This window comes from Botryllus schlosseri, chromosome 2 (assembly GCF_051294905.1).
Source record: "Botryllus schlosseri isolate E-star chromosome 2, Bs_hap1, whole genome shotgun sequence".
In the NCBI taxonomy this organism is placed as follows: domain Eukaryota; kingdom Metazoa; phylum Chordata; class Ascidiacea; order Stolidobranchia; family Styelidae; genus Botryllus; species Botryllus schlosseri.
This window is the reverse complement of record NC_137237.1, coordinates 11,736,587-11,757,360: the sequence shown is the minus strand read 5'-3', so window position 1 is coordinate 11,757,360 and position 20,774 is coordinate 11,736,587. Positions and strand designations below refer to the sequence as shown.

Sequence of the window (20,774 nt, the reverse complement as noted above, 5' to 3'; positions counted from 1 at the left end):
TAAGCACCACATTGTTTCGTTTTCAACAGTTAATAATAATAATAATATCACAGTAATATCCAAACTATTGCTCGAAAGAGCTATTTTCTCAGCCTTTCCTTTTTCGCATATCGTGTCTGACGATATATTAAATTCCTATTTTCGAATACCTTCGGCAGCGCAAGTTTTCGATATAACTTACATGGACGTTATATATTCATTTTCCCACATTCGCACATTCCGTGAAGACACAGCATAAGATAGCAGGCTGCATGGATGGCTTTGATTTATTTAATTCTATCGGATTCGACTGCTTTGCCCAAATATCCGCATACAAATAGTCGGCAGTTGTTATTTTTCTGGAGATGAAGATTCGAAATCACTCACGTAGAATTATACGCAACCTTGTCAGACGCAGAAATTAGAAATTTTACTAGATTCGCTTGGAAACGACCACAATTTGAGTATGCCACACGTAACGAATCTAATAACTCGTTTGCTGCAGTTCAAGGGAGCACAAACTTCCTTGCGAAAGGAACCCGGAATATTTGCAATATAACCGCGTGTGGCAGCTTACCGGACCATGAGCTGGATCCAACGATGACGGTAAATACAAGTGAAAGTAAACGGATAAATACTACCTGAATCCGGGCCTATCAGATTGCTCCCGAACCTGTCGACAAGTCCAGTGATCGAAGAGTTTCTTTTGTCCGATTCGCAGTCGCTTATTATAAGAAGCATGGAGGTACTTAAACAGAACCGATAGGTTAAGTAAACATGCGCTTTAGATAACTAAATTGTCCTCGGAGGTCATTCCCAAGAGCGAGACTGGAGATAAATCAGTGATCGTTCAGTTGAAATATTTTAATATTCATCGGGACTTCGAACTTATGCTGAATGAGCTCAAGCACAAGATAGCACCACCGTCAATTCCGTTATGATGCTGGAAACTTGATAATTAATATATCATGTTTACGAACGCGGGGAGTCGCGTGGAGATGCGTTCTTCAAATCAATCCGCACCAAAATTCGGTGATCTTGATGTAAAGCGTCGGATATCCGTCGTTTTGAAAAATATTCAGGTGCGCAAGTAAACGCGGCCCATAGCAAACGTGACAACTCCATCTTGGCGCCCACAATGGCAGTAGTGTTTGAGTAGGCTTACATGACAACGGGACCAACCCCCTTACAAAAGACATTATATGCTACTCGAAATATATCAGAAGGCAAACTCTTGAAACGTAGTAGTTTTTGAATTACCGTCACAGCTCAACGCACAAGCATGATGGATGACTTGTTCGAAGCGTGAACCCACACACTTTATCCCACCCTTGACTCTGCAAGGACTCGAGGGCTTGCTCTAACGCGTATATACCGTACGATTGTTTCGCTTTCATTAAGAGAATAATTTGTTGTAAGGCTTGCTTGTTTCTTGCTTGAAGATGGAACATGTAACGCGTGTGCAACTGTCACGGTGGCACTAAATTAGTGGAAATAGTTTTGACAGATCTGCTGATGCTGCACCATAACTTTCTTCGTTGCTTATTGTCTTTCCGCCACGCAATGAGAAGAACTGCATAATAGACTAAGTGCTGTTTTGTTTCAATTTACCCAATAAGTCACTGTTAGGTTAAATGCGCTATCTCGGGTTCTGTCGTTGTTGGATCGGTGAACACGCCTCCAAGTGTAATGATGATAAATGTACCGAAGCAAGGGACTGATAGTTTTGAAATGCAAGGAAGCTAGATCTCTCGTTTGGATTTTTGGACAAATCATACATCTAACTGGGGTAGCAGAGTTAGAGCGGTCGCAAAACAGAGTAAAGACACGCAGGCTACTTGCTATGGACAAAAACGAACAGTTAGCATGTTATTTTTCCTATTACACCATGTACTGTTCATCTGTGAAAACGTATGTCAGCGAAAGCCGGAATAAACTTTCAGGAAACATCGTGACAGCAAACTTGACATTCAGCGATCCGCCATTTTGATATTGAACCTGGTGATCACGCCATTCAAATCGCGTAATGTTTAATTTGACAAGCGGCATGTCGAAGTGATTAAATTTACTAGTGCTTGCTTTCCCGCAGGTAAATGCTCAGTACAACTTGTTTCAAGTCATATTTCAGCTTATGAAGCCTAAAGAGTGCGACAAACGCATATGCGTTACATATGATGGATCACCCGCTGCGTATTCCGTCATAATACTTGCGTTTTAAATGAGAAGAGTTTGTCAAAATGCAGCTAATCGATTTATTGGTTTAATTAGATATTTCATATCAGTAGTGAGGGTATGCTTCGCGATTAGCTGCAGGCCTATTCAATGTGTAGGAATCTACATTGTATATCTGATAGAGTTATAGCAGCTGGTTTCGCTGCCGCATTTGAAATTCAATAATAAGTGTACGTCATGCACAGTACATGTATGATGCAGTGTGTAAGATACCGGTGGATTTCATAGGATAAATATTCATCAAATTGAGGCATTACTCGGATACCAGGGCACACAGGTTTTTGTTGATAAAGGACCATGAGCAATAAGCATAAATACACAGCTCTCAGAACTTGAAAACTGGCAGAGAACTTTTGGAATGCCGCACAATTTCTAATGTGCCTTTCAGTGATGGGTTTAAATGCTGTTTTGCAAGCTGAAACTTTGTAAATTTCAAAAACCATGTTTCATATTGTACGCCGATATTGAGAATAACGCCGCATGGTGTGATTAATTTGAAATTTGTACGCCCCAAGCTCATAAATCAGTGAGGCTACAGTTACTTTTCGGAAATGGAATGAAATGATTTGCAATTTCTAAGGAAGCTTACAAGGCGAGCTAAATTTGTGAAGTTGAAAAACGAGTTTCCTTGACAGGTGTTAGTAAAGAAACAGGTAGCGTAATATCGCATTCAGCATTTTCCGTACATAAAGTCGGGCGAAATCCGAGCGGGGAAATGTGGCAGCCGGTATATGAATTGATTGCGAAGATAATATCTTAATGCTTACATACTTTTTTGCAACACAGGTATGCATTTAGCTGTCACAAACAGGTACTAACTTGACAGATTTAGCAATATTTCAAATTCATTTAAATAGACGTGTACACTGTAGACTCATATGCTCAATGGCCTTTGCGGCATATATGCTTCGGTCTGTTCGCATTAATCGGAATCGGAAACCGCAAATCATGAATGCTTGGTACAAGCCCTAATTGCGGTTGGCCATATCATTGTTAACATTGTAACCTGTTTCTTCCACGGGTTTCGAATTGACTTCTGCAATATTAATCAAGCGCCCTGATTACGTGCATGCAGTACGCAACATGTTTGCGGGCGCATGCCTTTTTTCCTTTTTTTATAATTACGATCATACTAAACAGGCAGCGGTGTAGCATCACTAATCAAACATTCGATATTCGCCAACAGGGCAAGTTTCTATTTCGAAGATCTCTTTCTGAAAATTCATCGATCTATAGTTTAGTTTAGTAGATTGTAACGATCGTATCGACATACGGAAGGTATAATGTTGATCATTAAAATATAATGTATTTGTAGGATTGATCATCGAGTATTACAGCCGTTATTTTTAAGCGTGAAATCTACCTGTACGAAATAATCGCTGCCTCGCACTGTACGAGATTATGAATATCTGCTAAATATGCATTGGGATGTAAGGCTTCGTCAGAATTTGTTATGAATAGGCTTGGTGATAAATTAGCGAAGAAAGAACAAATCCCGTTAACAAGACATCACAGCGTTTTGCGTAGTGATTATCTACATCAGCTCTGTCATGTTGGTAATCAATAAGCAGGACCATTCATTACAGCTGACGTTTAGATGAAAATCGTGATGCGCCAGAGCAGAATTGCTATCTCTTAACTTCAAACCGACGGATCTCGTTACTTAGTGTGGCCTATTAGCTTGGCTAACAAAATCCACGATAAAATCTCAGGACAGTGATGAAGCTTGTAGATTTACTCGAATTAACTTGAAATGTTGTCCGTTTTAGCAAATACTTTCGTCTGACAGTCAACGTGTCGATAGTGATTACTGAGTAGTCGGTAATGGCAGCTCTGCACGAAGATGTAGCCGTGACAAGTCTACCTCAGCCGTTCGGCGTTGAGATGAACGTGGCGACCGCAGTGAGCGCCGATTCCTGTCCCAACGTCGCAGAGACCCTAACACCCTTGCGTGCTCAAAACCAGAATTCGAGCAACAGTAATTACCTTCAAGGCATGCAAAACATGATGCGGTCTCACCAGGAAGACCTGTCCGGCCTCGAGAACCTGAACACCTCCGCCATGCCAGGGCCGACCGGCGATTTCTTTCAAACGGGGGACAGCGAGTTCAACGGTGTCAACGACCGACTGGTGAAAAGCGAACTTCGCAACGGCGGGACGAATATATACGGAAAGAATGGAATGGACGGCATGGTGTCAATCGGTGACCACGAAGGCAAACTCGGAAAGTGCATGAAATCGAAAGGCGAGTCACCGCCGACTGTGTACCCGTGGATGAAGCGAATACACGCAAGTCACGGTAAGTCGAAATGTACGACACGGCTTTAATTGACTTCAATACGCTCTATGTGTCACTCAATCATTTTCTGTAAACTTTCATTTCATTTCGATTAAATGCCAATTTGTTTACAAGCATCAACTCCACAGTTGTAGACATCCGGTTGATTATTTAATAAGTCGCGTTTAGAGTGAAACGCAGCTGTATATGTATCAAATTCGATGGAATCACGATTTAAATGCAACGGGCAATAGACCTGCGTTTCAGGGAGCACACGTACCTTGAAAACGTCGGAGTGTAAACTACTTCGAAATTATCATTGACCATGTATGTTGACCATGTCGTATGTTATACAATGCTGATGATATAACACGAAGTTACTTGACTTAGCCAACCAATATACATGAATGTTCGTTGCGTAAACTTCCAATCCATCCTAACATGTAATGCCATGTCTTATATTAAACAATTATTGTACGCTGTGTTACCGTCCCTGTCGTATGGCAATGAATCATGCCTAGACGCGAGAGTAAAATGATACTATTCGCTCTATTAAGTTGGGATGCGGACATGCAACCAAGCAGAGTGGTTACTTCATTTCCTAAGTTGGGTAGGGTGCGAGGGTACGTTCGATTTTAACGTTTTTTCGAGTCTTTTGCCTCAGCACGCCATGTTTCAACCCATAGGCATACCCACGGCGTTAGCGAGACTCCGTTAATATGGTAGCCCGCGCGTATGGTCTTCTGCGTTGTATTCGAATCTAATTCAAGTTCGTCGCATTAGCGACACGTATCAGCCCCGTGGCTCTTCCCGTATTTTAACTGTGTGACTGATGTATATGACCTTGTATTTTGCTTCTTCGTCTGCGGCAGAAATACCATCCTGCTCAACAACGCAAAATAACGCCGAAATAAATTTTTGCCCAATAACGCTAAATATTCATTGCAATTGATGGCAAGGTTCTAAATATATCTAAATGTGTGTTCACTGACGTACTGTCCAGCGACATCTACCATGCAAATTAGGACTGTACGGTGTACCGAAAAATCATAAACGCTTGTCACGCAAGACGTATATACAGTATACACGCACGCCAAGACTATCTCACTTTACGAGCGCTAATAATGCGCAAGTCATCACGCAATAAGCTTCCACTTTCCTTACATTTTCTGCCGACAAACCCGCTGTGCAATAGGAAACAGACAATCAATCACGGCGAGCTTCATCCAACACGATAAGATACAATGATTCGAATGGTGTGCAAGTCGGTTATAGCGTTTCTTCTGGTGTTACTCGACAAACGACCGGAATCGACATGGCGTTGAATCCTAACTGCCACTGTGGTGTGACCCCGATAAAAGAAGTGCATCATCCAGTTGACCGTTTTCCGACGCCAAATTGATACCGCATGCTTATTGATGAACAGAAAAGTAATCTACAACAAACGATGTCGTGCACTTTTTCAAGATTATCGCGACAAACATTTTGATGCAATATACGATAGTTTTGTCGTGTCGCTAAGTTCGCGTACAAGGTCGCACACCGCGATTAATATTGTCTCATGGATATATTCCATCAATCACGCTGCTATGCGAGTAGGTGGCATGCGCATGAAGGATGTCAATTCGGGGTTAAGCACAAATCCCCGATACAACTACGCCGCCGTGGATATTCGTAGCAAGAATTAGTTATGAATTTGAACACCGACTATATATCCCGCTGCGATAGAACATCCGATGAAGGTTTATCATTAAAGTATTACAGTGCATTCCTAATCCTTCCACTATGTGCCACTATTTCGATCAATAACGGGTGGATATCAGCTTACGGACAAAAGTATAAGCTGGCTGTCCAAGAGGGTCCCGAACTAAAGCATGATTAATGATGATGTAGAAACCACCAAGTAGGCCATACATTAAGCGGGTAAATGCCAGATCAACGAAAGTTCAAATTTTTAGATAGCCTACCTTCGTTAAAATTTTCAAGTAGATTGGGTGCTGCCATTTGAGCCTATAAGGAACAGCGTGCTGTGATAAAGGTCTCACTCATTGTATGCAATAGAAAGTTAATTGATTCCAGCGTATTTAGTTACATACTGACTACAAGTAACTAAGATTTGTTTATTGTCTCAATTAATCTGTGATTTGAGGCGTGGCACAAAAGGGCACCTTTGTCTACCATATGCAGAGTGCCGGTTACTCCAGATATTGGCAAACAACGTCCGAATTAGCATGTCACTCTGGCCCTACACATACTCTGTGTCATATAAAAATAGTAATGGCACACCTGGCAACATTGTAATGAGACTAATACTAATTTTCACATGTCATGTGATGTGTATCGCATGCCAATTCGCATTTCTTGATATCAGATTTGGATATGATCGGCTGTTCAATAATTATAATAATATATGCCATAGCTACTTTCTTTTGTGCGATGAATAACTAACATGATTACACGTTGGTGTCTTCAAAGTCAAAGGAGATTTACAGAATCGAACATAGCCTATAGCCTACCCATGATCAGCAATAGCACTCAATACGCATTGACTCCTAGACTCATTTTGCCCATGCCCATTGTCCAAGAACAGTAATGTTCGCGCATATAGTGATGCTTGCAAATCCGCGTCCAAAACTTCCATGGTATAGGCTGCCGGGAGCCAATGGTCTGACGCGGAGCGGAAAAGAAGCCGACAAACATCCGATTTCGTTCTTTACTTGGAATAGGAAAGGCTGTGTCAGCGTGCGTTTATCGATGAGGATGAGGATAAGTGTTAGAGTCATGTGCGAAGATGATGCGCTCTAATCAACATCCATTCCAAGCAACTATAAGCAATTTCTATCGCATGCTACTACACTTGAATAATAATCTAATTTCGCATTGCCGATGTGTAGTTCATACATTTTGTACTGCGGTCGTAATCAAAACATATGCCTTATTATGATTGCCTGCGCTCATGCCCTGGTTGTACGTTGTTGCTGTCCGCGTAGCAGGGAGGAGAACAGGGCCAAAACTCTGTGACCAGTGCTAATTGGTGTTATGACATTTATTATATCTATAAGAAATTAATTAGTTATGCAATATATATAGCCTCAAATGGATGTCGTGAAACAATATACAAACCAGCATGTAAAAATACATATTTTGAAAACGGCGTAATGCAATAGTGTCAGCGTAGAATAAGTTGTTAGCGGTTTTGCGCTGAACTCAAAATATTTACAAAATTGTCTAGCGTATAGTATATATGGAGATGGAGAGTCTTTGAAACTGCACTTCTCCTCCGAAGCTCTGAATATTGTTCAATGTCCATGCTAAAGACGCGAGTTAAACCAAATCCCAACCCCTAAGTATTTGATGAAAATGCCAGACAATACTTTCATGATCGGAGACGAAAAAACCGCAAATGCGAACAGCGCAAGCGCATCAGTTCTGAGAATCGCGTTTGATGCCGGGACTTTAATGGTCTGTGGAATATTAAACTTTGACATCGCGATGCTTTTTGTATCCGCAAAGAACCGGCTGCCAGGGTTCTGCGCGCAGATATTAGAGATCGGACTAACAATGTGAAGAGACTGCAAAGGGATCTGCTTAGGATACATAGAACGGAAATTGTAATTAGACCTTTTCAATCAACTCAAAGTTTCCTAACACGCGCTATCATCGGGTCATATACGCACTGGAATAGCTATATCGATCTTGCATGCGTACGACGCCCAGCCCTCAGCAGTGCATGTAATGGTTATTCCTTTTCGATGCAGTATTCAACAGCGGAGCGGAACAAGGGAAACGACCGCGAACAGCCTATACCCGCCATCAAGTCCTGGAACTCGAAAAAGAATTTCATTTCAATCGCTACTTGACAAGACGACGGAGAATTGAAATCGCGCATTCATTATGCCTGACCGAACGACAGGTAACGCCGCTTTAGTGTCTTATCATGATCGCATAAAACAATGGGCGGTTAAAAACTTGCTGATTGAATTACGAAACTGCATCATGGGTACTTCCTCATTCTAATTTGACTCGTATATACCGAAATTGTCGCAGTATGGGCTTGGACGGTATGGGACTATACCCCTAGAGGCCAACGCCACACCTATCTGTGGGCCATTGGCCTATACCATTCGGCATGTAAACTAAAAATATCAAGATATGAATGTGATATAATTCTTCTATTGCGCTAATAGTGAAATATTGGATACATTTTATGCATATATCGACGTACTCATCATTTTCCTGGATTTGGCTATGTATATATAATATTAGTTTTCATATCATTTTTGACAACGACCCAAAATATGCTGCTTTTCGGTATACTAAAAACATTGGCATGTAGCTTAATGTTTTGTTAGAAAACCTACGGGAATCCTTGATTCGTCTTAGTTTTAAATTGGGCTCATAGTATTTTAAATTATTGCGACTTACTATACAAAAAATATCTTCAACTCGTTTTCAAATCATGCAGCATCGGTACGATGTAGAACGCACATATGGCACAAAGACATGTATATTTGCATAGGTCATGTTTGAAGAGTGTCCAGCCTTGAATGCGATATTTTTGAGAAATGCTTAGTATTGTGACAAATGAAAAGGGTCATATCGGTGAAAACGTAACGAGTGTTGAAAATTTCACTTTGTCAAAATGGCGAACGAAACGCCAAGCAAGATGTGACGCAAATTAACTCAGTCGTATCTATCTTGACTTTACAGCGTCCGTAAAAGGTCACGTAGACGGCGTCTATTCCATATAGGCTACAGACCGCCTTAAAGACCACGCAAGAGATGAACTGTGACGTTTTATGCACTGAAAATTGATAAAGTGCGATGTTATAGATTTGCTGTAGTGTCATCATCGGCTTTGCATTGTTCGCCTTTCTGCTCTCTACAGATCACAGAGTGTACTTCGGTACAATCACGAGATCGCACCAATTAACTCAGACTGTTTTAACGTTTCAGGTCAAAATTTGGTTTCAAAATCGACGAATGAAATGGAAAAAAGACAATAAACTCCCAAATACAAAATCTCGGGTATTACAAGGAAGCGGGATGAGCGGCTCGTTTGACCAAAACATATCTCCCACGCTATCATCACCGAGCAACGACGGCATCCCGATGCATTCCCGGTCTCCAATGAACAGCATGATGCACGGGAACAGCCACTCGCCGGAACACAGAACGATAAACGGCTACGAATCGCGCGGTCCGGCGTCGAGGCCGCTGCCGGAAAACTATTTCGGTGGTTACGATGTCACAGCCGCGTCGCAGCACCAACCGCAGAGACGTACGTTCGTGAACTCTGCCGTGGAGAGAATGCTAAATGGATCGCCCGGATTTTTCTATCAGCGCCAATCGGACTTCGGATCCGGCAAACCAGACGGTGGCGCTGTTGGTCCGTTTCCAGGAAAATTCGACCCGTTGGGTAAGATTCAGAGCGTTCGCAACCGTGAGACTTTACTTAACCGATGTGATTTGGACCAGGTAGATTCCCAGAGCCCGACTTCTATGCTGCACCGAAGTCTGATGAGTTTTACGAGCCCACCGACGGCAACGGTAGGCTGGCCGGATCAGCTTACGTCACCGGGCTTTCAGCTTCGGCAGCCGGCGCTTCCGCCGGCGTACATGGGTCAAGGAGTGCCTATCAACACCCTCCCGTACCATCTATCGACATACCAATAAAGGAAACCTCGTATGACATTCTGCAGTTCGTTTCCACGCCATCGTCCGTGCATCACCACCGCCCGAACTTTGCGTCGTCGTTTTCCTGTCCGGATGGCGCTGTCGACAGCGGCTATGGCAAACTTCGAGATAAAGGTGTTGATAGTGTATGGTTCAAGCGGCCTACTAGTTTTCCGTCGCTTACCGGAAAATCGCGAGACGGTCGGAGTCCCAGGAAAACACCGTCGGAATTGATTTATTCGCGGTATTCCTCGAGCTTCCGACTGAGCGACGAAACTGACACGGCGGGCTGGGGAAGAAGCATCGGCAGTTACGCAAACTCTAGCGTAAGCCTGGCGTCTTTTCCCAGTCGACATCGCGAGGGAGTGGGCGCGAGCGGTAATTTGAGATACCAGGCGAACATTTGGGTCACGAACAAAGCGCTAGATACCTCGACAAATAGCTTTTACGCGTAGGATCGTGTCCTCTGATATGCAGCCATTTCTATTTCAGCCATTTATATCACACACCGCTGACAAATATATATGATGCAACGCTATGCAAGAGTCTTTTGTCCTGAATATAGTGTAGGCGGCTTCATTGCATTGCTTAACCACGCGACTCCATCCTCTGCGACCTTTATTTTGCTATTATATACAGCTATAAATTACGATGAGACGGCACATTTTTATTTAGTTCAATCTACGGAATGCATAGCTTTCGTTATACGTAACAACACTCGTTATATATGATGTGGTAACATGGAGGTGAATGTTTATCGGATGGATTGCCAATAAAGATTGACATTGGAATATGCGGTTGCGTCCATTTTCAGCCCTTTCTGTGAAGTCTGTTCTTGATTTGCATTCACGCACCAATATAATGAACGGAGAGGTGGCAGGGTAAAAGTATGTAGCCAGTGATGTTACTAGAATGTATATTAGAGCGGGCTTATTTATTACAGAAATCATAGGTATAAACATATCGGCCTGACGTGAACTGTCTTGAAAAGGAATTACAGTGGAAGTAGCGGTGAAAGATTCTGCTTTCGTGGAAGTAGCCAATGCTACCGCCGGCCAGAACATACCTGACGTAGAAAGTGAGTGACGATTTCAAAAAAGTAATAAAGTAGCCTAAGCAGCTTTGGAAAGTGCAGATAAATGAATAGCGTAACAGATATATTTTGTTGAAAGTCGCGACTGCTGTCAGCATTTTCAAATGGAGTACCATACGGCTGATGGAGAATGAAATATTAAAACTAGCCTCTAATGTCCCAAATAGGGCTGTGTTTAAAACATGTTTTTTAAATATTTTTCCAAGCCATGACGTCACGCATATTAAATTGTGACGTCGTAGTGGATTGATATTTACAATTGAAAATATAGGGTAAATATAGTTCCTTTGACGAAATAGGCTTCCAATCCCTGTCATATACGGACCAAAATATCTTTAACCAGGACTGCATCGTCTTGCAGCATTATTACGGTCGGCGGTCGTCATCATCAGAACATTCATTCCGTACCAATGATCTATATCTACGTACTGTAGCTGTTAAAGCGACTATTTCAAGGGTTCCAACCATCCCATTTCGTATATGTCGGCTATATTGGGCGGTAATCGTCGTCCGTAGGCTCATGCAACGTGGTTTTTGCAAGTTTTTACACAATTATACAACAACAACAACAAAAAAAACAATTTTTTTAAACAATCATTTGTTTTAAATGCAACCCTAGTCGCAAAGGGTTGAAGTTTGCTGACTCTTCTCTGTGGTCGTAATATAGATTACTTGATTGCTTTGACAATTTCATTCACGAAAATGTTGCAATTTACCCGAAATCTTGACCAAACCGATAGTCATCAATATGGATCTTTAGAAGAATACGGATAGACTTCTGCTCTTCAAGGAAGTATCTGTTTTTTTTCTTCTCATTTTTAAATGGAATTTCCAACGTCTCGGTCACTATTTTACAGCACACTAATGAAGTATGTGACGTACTACGATCGGCAATTTCGCGCAGCGTATTGGTATAGATTTGGATTCTAGATTTTGGAAGACTGACGATTTCGATTTCGTATGTGTCTTAAAGACGACAGATCAGTACTATTCGTTTCGTAATAGACATGCCAAAGACTCAAGACTCCGTCGTGCAATGATTCTGACTGGTCTTCAATAACTAACAACAAATAATCGCAACAATCGTAACTGGCATCTCCAATGTCCATATGTCGGCCCGCATCAGCATGTGGGTTTAGGAATGACTGTACTTGTACGTACACTGTACGTACGTACAAGTGTGAATGTTAATTTGGCACACGCAGTCAAAGGTGTAGTTTCGTCAAGCTTCAACGAATCGCAAGTCACACCGAAAACCCAATATGGCTGATTAGACCGCTTCCATAAAGACAGAAATTTTCCTATTATTACGTCACACATGCTGCATTATTGCACATAAACACGAAGGATCGGCTAAGTGAAAACACCTTACGCAAATCACTTCTCGGAATATAGCAGAGTAGGGCTAATTTGGACAATAACAAAGCGAAAGTATCATCGCCCTATAAATAAACCACTTGAACGGTTTGGAATCATACTCGCCACGACGCAGTCTCCTATGACGTGGACGACGGAAGTGAATTTTTGATTTTATTATAACAATCGTGCTGGCGCGTGTTTATAAAATATTTTCACTGTGCAATACGTTCACAGCTTATGCATCACCGAACCCTTCTGCAGGCCCGATTATTTGTAGGCTCATGCGTAATGTAATTTGACCCTTCGTTTTTGCATTGAGCTCTAAAGGTCTGTCTTATTCAAACAAGTAACATCTACAGGCAATAACATTCCAGTAAAATCCCATTCAAAGCGCTGTCACTTATCTCAAAGCGTGGCTGTAGTCATTACCCCATGCATAATTGTTATTCGAGACTGGTCACAGTGGTCAATGGTCTCAAAGGCCAGGTCAGTGGTCATCCTTTTAAAAAGTATAAAATTATAATAATGCTATTATCATATTGTTAGAAAATTGAGGGTATTGCTTCTATCCCTCTTGTTCACGGATAGAGTCCTTAAATTTCTGTTATTAGGTCATGATGCTGTCGCAACCTGGCCTTCATTTGGTGATGACGATTTTTGTTGACATGTCAAAACAGTCAAACTTTTGTCAAAATTGTAGCGTATGATAAAAAAATCGTCAAAACTGTTTACAAAGTAAAAAAAAAAAATTGCAACAAGCATTTCGTTTGCATCGAAGATGTTTGCAGTGTCTGTGAACTTATCATTTCACATTTTACATCTTGTAGCCTACTTTATAGGTATATCGTTGTAGTTGTATCGAAACAATTAGGTTGAACTGGTGTTATGCTCAACGTACCGCAATATCCTAACTGAAGCAAGACTGCTTGGGCATTGGTTCTTATATCAAGAAGCGCATGGTGAAAAATTGTGATGTAGGCAACATTGTCAGAATGAAGCAACACGGCGTGTCACCAGCAGTGTACACGCATTCGCACAACTTCAGTGTTGCCAGTCAACAACTATGCTGCTGTTAAACGTTCTATCTCCATTCTTGGTAAGTTACTTAGTAAGGACAGACACTTTCTACCCGAGAATGTAGGATATTATCTTTCACTGTACTACAACAAATTTTATCTATTTCTACCATAATGCGTGATGTAACTACTGGAATTCTTCATAGGTCCAGGTTTCATGAAAATGAAGTTTTTTTTATATAAAAATTGGTCAATTTTTAAGTCATTTTTTAGGCCGAACTACTTCGTAAGGACATACAGTTCCAACCAGATATGAAGATAAGTAGTAAAATTGTAACATTATGCATGCCTAATTTACATACATGAGGGCAAGATTTTGTCAAAATCAAGTTTTGGGGTCAAAATCTTCAGGTTTTTAGGTAAAAAAATCGCCCTGGTATTGACCTTTTACATATCTTGATGGTGAATTCGATCCTAATTACAATCCTGTTCGCAGTTGACACTTCTATATATCTATCACCCGGTTAACAGACCGAGGTCATGCACTTGTGTCATGGCGATATTTCGAACAAATCTCACCTGAAAAATCTGAAAATCGAACACTCAGTCATTCCACGAAGTTAGCCCTGCTAGCAAATATGTATCTTGTAACGTAATAGTCCCAACGTAATACCATCACACGATCGTTCCATTATATGAGCTAACAGAAACTGTTATTCGCCTAAAACACAAGTCAATTACGATTCACATCAGGGGTTTGTTTCTTTCAGCCAAGATTGACCTCGTGGAGAATAAATATATCTTTTGTATGATCCGCAACAATCCCATGAGAAGAATGGGATGTTTCCATTTCGGCCCCATATCACCGCATTAACAACGGTCTATCAAGACTGAAGAGACGAAGGCAGTATCTTCGTGGGTTGCTGCGAAAGTAATATTCTTCGCGAGTTTGTGATTTGTTGAGACGAATAATTTCCCTCACTGCCCGTGGTTTGATGTTAGCGTCACGGGCACAATGTAAAGTAGATACATTCAGACAGCAGTCCAGTCAGGATATTATTGCTAATTCGGCAGCTAACCCAACGGCCCACAAAGCATATTACAAAACATTCTATGCTTAGTTTGGCGAACCTAGCCGATTTTATTTGCGAAATTGCGTGCATTGAACTACAATCTTTGGAACAAACGGGCGTGGTGAAATTTAAAAGGAAACGTTACGAAATCAGATAGGCACATTTGTTTTCATGCAATTGGTTCATCAGTGCCTCGTTTGGGGCTCTATGACAATAGTTTCATGTGTCAGGTCGAAACTGCAGCATGTCGAAATCATCAAGCGCATGCATAGCATCGGACGGTCTCTATTATCATTTTATGAATCGTTACATTTCGGTTCTGCCGCGCAGATTGTCTTCCAAAATTGGACCACAGAAAAAAACATGTTTAAAAGCCCTTGCTCTGTGCACTATATATAGGTCGAAGTCTATCATAGCCTCGGTCTCATGTCATGGTTAAGTTCATTATCAACGCGAATCTTCGACATAAGAACAACACACATGTAAATTTACGTGGTATAGTCGGAATTGGGTCTTCACATTAATAAACATTTCATCATATAAACTTAATATTTTTGTAGGATTCTCCAGGCATTTTCGAATGTAAGAGCGAAAAAGTGACCTGACCACCGTTGTGTTGAATTCAAAGATAGAGACAACCAATAGACGTGACATCTAAGAGCACGAAAATGCTGAATGTAATGATCTGATGTCCTACCGGCACACTATCGCCAGTTTATGTTGCGCCGAAATACTGCAATATTTTTTGTCAGTAATCCCAAGACATGAGACACAGACATTGATTAGCCGAAAATATTCGGGTTCATTTCAACTATTCAATTGTGTGTTGAAGTTCTGTACCTCGAAGAGCTCTAAAAATTGATTAATAGCGTCACCCAGTGGAAGTGATGGGAAACTCATCGATTCCTAATTCTATTCGATTTATTAATGCCAATTTCATCATTTCAATACACCACAAGACTATACGATACAATGAAAAGATAGGAAAGGGTCGACACGACTTGAAATCAGACACCCACCTGGCCTAGGCGACCTAAAAAGGAGGCATGCACACTGAATGAAAAGTAAAAGAAGATATAGTATAAAACAGTGGTTCCCATACTTTTCAAAAAAAACACACACGCAATGTTCCCCCTGTAATTTCCAAAAATGACTCACTGTCCCTTAAAAATCAGCACAATAGCACTTTGATTTTAATGATATCAATGTGACGGGTGTAGATTAATTATTTGCGACCAGCTCGACTCTGTTTGGTTGAGGTTTTGACAACTCAACTCAAATATCGTGAATTAGCCTTCATTCAACTGCTTCAAATTCACATTCTATCCATTAAACGCTCGATCAAGCTATCCACTCTTTCCTTTATTCGAGTAAATTTGTCTCTGCCAATTTATACATCTGATGCAAAAACGATGCCACGCGAGTAACGAACGAGCCGAAACAGCTGATGTCGAACACAACAACTTATTTATTAGTTTTCATCCGCTTAGTAAGCGGCAAAATCGCGAGTTTTGTTACGAAAAATCAGATCATTTTTTTTTTAGATTTTTAGTTGTCAATATTATCGCATTGCATGAATTTTTAATCCTCTCTATACCCACGTGATCAGAGCTACCAGTAAAACTATTATATCTTCGAAAATTGACTCAAAGATCTTAAAATGCGTTAGATTCAAGGGGCCCATTGGTAATCGCTACTTTGCGGAGCCGCATGTTGGCCAAACCTTCATCTATCTTGGTGTGTCAATATTCCGATGATGTACCCGCAGGTTGCACAATTCTTGACTAAAGAATCCCGATGACCCCAAGCGATACGCTCATAATTGCGAACACAGTTACTTATTTTCATGGAATTTCGCGTATTGTGTTCTCGACTGGGTAGCCTATACCCAGTCACAAAATCTCATGTTGAATAACTCTAAATATACTCTAATTTGTGCTGATTAACGATGTAATTTTGGGCTCCTTCGAGCGTCGAGTTTGCAAATTAAGTTGCCACAAAATTCTTATCTCCCACAATTATTTTTCAGGATCGTGTCAATTTTTGGAAGGTGCTTCGCGGTATTTAATAATTGTCTAACGGATCCCAGTTTGAGAACCACTGGTACAAAGGACAGTCGGCAAAAGGGGTGGCATGTGTCGGAAGGCAAGATCGATATGCCAGGTCGTGGTTCGGTAAACTTGATGACTGAATAGTATTGATTCAGTAGAAATGCTTCGTATTTCGACTTGAATGTGGACATGCTCGACGGCTGTCGGATAGCCAGCGAGATGCTGTTCCGCACTGCAGGTCCGACGTATTTGATAGAGTGATAATCTTTTACGTCGGTCATATGGCAGTTGGACGACGTGGACGCGCGTGGCAGCACCCGGCAGATGATGTCATATTGTAACTTTGATTGGAATAATCATTGGAAGGACCCAGAGTGGCATGTAGTCTCTATGACTGTAGAACAGACCACATGTATGTGATAATGTTTTTTGCTACTGAGCGTGACTGTTCCTGGTCATGTTCGAGTCTGGTAAAACCCCCAGATTTCGCATTTTACGAGTTGGAAATAGGTTGACCAGCAATGTTAACGGTAAGGTTTTCATAGTAGTTTTTTGAGCAATGATTGAGATTTCGCGACGTTCATTTGTGATGTCCAATACTACAAATCTTATTGTCTTGTTCTCTGTTTTTCAGTGTGCAGCTTTGCGATGTACCCTTGTTGAGCGAAGCTTGCGGTTCGCATGAAATTCTTCCTCCGTTCACTGAGTGTCTGTCTTCGTGTTTTTGTCGGACCGACTTACATCATGCGCCACACAGCTACCTTCTCGTCACGAACTAAAAGGACGGGTTTACCCTAGACTCCAGTAAACAAATATTTATTGCTCCAGACCTTTACATTTCAGATTTGGGATTTCTTTAATTTTTTAGCATACTCGTTCATTCTTAACGGCTGATGCTCATAGTAATCACGTGCACTGATTGCAGGGTTGCATTTAAAACAAATGGTTGTCTAAAACGCTTTGTTCAAAACATGATTTAAACAGTGTTTTAAACAAAGGCATTTAAAACAAAATTGTGCTTTTTTAAGTTGTAAAATCATGGCATAATTGTGTAAATACTTTCTAAAAAATCATGTTGTATGAGCTTACGGACAACTACCACCCGATATAGCAGATATTTGCGATATGGAATGGTTGAGACCCTCAAAATAGTCGTCAAAGAAGTTATATTTACCCTATATACTTTCAATAGTCAATTTCGATCCACCATGACGTCACACTTGAATATTCGTGACGTCATGGCATAAAATCAAACAAAAATAACAAACCAGAAAAACATGTTTTAAACAAGGTCCTTGTTTTAAACAAGTTTGTTTTAAATTGATTTTTGTTTTAAATGTAACCCTAACATGATTGACTTGTTTTACGAATGAAAGATTTGGAAATGTATCATGCAACAATTTGAAGCACCGACCGTGTAATTCGTAATGTGACAATGGCAACAAAGAATTCTTGAAATAACTATATGGAAAGAGTGACTTCTTGTAACTTTTAATACGGAGTGCTTTGCCACATTGACTTTATTTCGAGTCTAAATTTCCCATGCGAGGTACGATATAGGCTGCGCGATGGCGGCATACTAATGAACAGGCTTCAAAGTACACGAATTTCCCCCTCAGTTTATACAGCCTATGGTTTTAGTCCATGCAGCAACATTCTAAAGTAGGTTTTATGTTTTGAATTTCAAACAACTCATCGCGGATCGCATTTGGATCATTGCAATTACCATGTAGCGGTGTGCTGCGATATGACAAATCGAGGTTTACAGCCTTCCACGGTGTAAAATAATATCGAATCGGAACCCTAATTATCGTCGAAAAATTAACTCTTAGTCGCAAGATGCGTTTGATTTCAGAACTCGGAAAATCAGCGTTCACTCACTATGATCGACATGAATCATAAAACGTAGTACTCGAATCATTTTGCCCACAGTGACTGTACCCACGAGTTCTGTGCTCGGATATTACTATACATGCCCTCATGATGTCGCCAACACACACGTCTTTTGCTAGTTACGATCGTCCATTCACCGATTCCAGTAGTTCTCACTTCTCAGACTTTTCAGAGCGCAACCCAAGTTGAAGTTCTATTAACATATCTCGCGACCCAAGTATCACACATCCAAATAAATGCATTTCTAGTGATAATATGCGATGTTTTTGTGGGTATGCATGATATTGAGATGAGGCAGACAACCAATTGTACTAGTCGGTTCTATAAAGTATGATTCATTACAAAAAATCATTGATTTAGTGACATTGATACCACTGAAATCTCTTATTTATAGTATTTTCACAACACACGACTGTATTGTATTATTCGCTACGCGTAATCAATAGTGTCCAACCTTTTTGCAGTCACGAACTCCCTGCACCAACTTTCCAAGCTGACGGACGCTTGCCTGAATTATTGAAAGTAGGGATTAACATTATAAAACCAAGAACCGCCCAACAATGTGTGATCTGACAATGCGAAATGTTCATATGATTTAGATCAGGGCTTATATATATTTTCTGCGACGCCATTTGGCAATCCATTTGCACAGTGCTTTAACAACTGTTTAACATTTAGTCTATCCAGTGGCAACTTTATCCGCGCAAGATAAGGGGTTCCAGACAGATCACAAAAATCCTACCATAACAACAAAACGACTTGTGTAATATAGGATTGTCCGACTTGTCCGTCCAACCTTTCTGCGCGTGTCACTTATTGGCCACTATACCCAACACGGTGGTCTTCTCAGAAAAAAATTTGGTTGAAAAATAAATTCAGAAAATATGCCATAAATTAAACGATAGCGGCCCATATTTTCAGTACCATTAGGCTGTTAATTCAATCATTTTATTATTTCAAAACATCAGGATACTATATTTATTACGGGGAGCTGTCCGTACGATTCGAAAAAGTATATTAATCAACCGTTTACCCCGAGCGCGCATGGCAACATTGGTAACACCTGCGACTTTTCTCAGGATGTAAGAAAGTAGGCCTATGTACCAGCTGATACTGAGCACAATCTAATCCTTTATTATTTAATGAAATGAGTTTCAATAGGTCCTCAAATTCTACCTAGAGGCTCAAAAACTGTAACGTTAGAGAAGGCGCGATGTAGCTAGGTAGCGCGGAAGTTGGCGCAGTTGGTTAAGAAAAACAAACAGAGATAGACTCGATGAAGTATGAACACAGGGAATAGAATAGAAAAAGCGAGGAAGCGCCAAAATAAATGCAGACGGAGCGTTAACATCGAACAATGTTATACCGGGCCCGGGGGCCCTAATCTTGTGAGATGAAACCGTGTATGGATAAAACTACCAGTCAAGTATGAACTATGTGCGCTTCCCAAAAGACAATACATATCATCCTTTTTCTTCAGACTAAACTCTTGACAGTGGACAGGGGGATTGTTTTGGTCCTGTTTTAAATTTGTACAGCAATCTGATAAGTTAGGCCATTCATATATGTAAGTGACTTATGACTATTGACTTGTGACTTGTGATACGAAATGCTAACCGTATGGCGCACCAAACCGATGAGGTGATAAGCGCCACATTGTCTCATTTATAGAATTAATAATAATGGCGATGCAAAATAACATTGTACCGATAGTCATTGGCGCTATACAGGAGTCGTAAGCAAAAAACTCATGAGACATATCCAACAAATTCCTGGTGACGTTCGATTCGACATGATCCAAAAGATGACGCTATTGGGTACTGTGCATATTCCTCGGAAGGCCTCGAATACACCACTGGACTAAAATTACACTTGTGAATCGCAGCATAATTTCTGTAATTTAGATTCTTTATTTTTAATCATCTCTACCTCTGCTCTGTAACCATTGCCAATTTTTCATCTACTGCAATTTTGTAATCAGACCTCTTCATGTATTGCGTAGAAATAACAATTTAAATGTATTACGGATATTTTGAAAATTTACTCCAAACTCGCCCTTTTCCTTTGGGTGCAGGTTGCTCCCCGGATTATGCGTGTATTTACCAGTTTTACTGTGAATAAAGA

At 40.8% G+C, this 20,774-nt stretch overlaps 1 protein-coding gene across 1 annotated transcript; it reads left to right on the top strand.

The window, feature by feature from the left end:
- The first annotated feature begins 2,543 nt into the window (after positions 1 to 2,543).
- LOC145433544 (uncharacterized) lies at positions 2,544 to 10,956 on the top strand. The gene is made up of 4 exons (XM_080310661.1): positions 2,544 to 4,510; positions 8,248 to 8,402; positions 9,446 to 9,908; positions 9,968 to 10,956. Exons 1-4 carry the CDS (start codon positions 4,036 to 4,038, stop codon positions 10,618 to 10,620), a joined length of 1,746 nt encoding a protein of 581 aa, XP_080166787.1. The 5' UTR covers positions 2,544 to 4,035; the 3' UTR covers positions 10,621 to 10,956.
- Positions 10,957 to 20,774: the final 9,818 nt, after the last annotated feature.

Coding starts and splice junctions, on each gene's coding strand:
- LOC145433544 (XM_080310661.1), top strand. CDS start 4,036: ATGGCAGCTCTGCACGAAGATGTAGCCGTGACAAGTCTACCTCAGCCG. Junction 8,403..9,445: donor TATGCCTGACCGAACGACAG/GTAACGCCGCTT, acceptor TTAACGTTTCAG/GTCAAAATTTGGTTTCAAAA. Junction 9,909..9,967: donor AGGAAAATTCGACCCGTTGG/GTAAGATTCAGA, acceptor GATTTGGACCAG/GTAGATTCCCAGAGCCCGAC.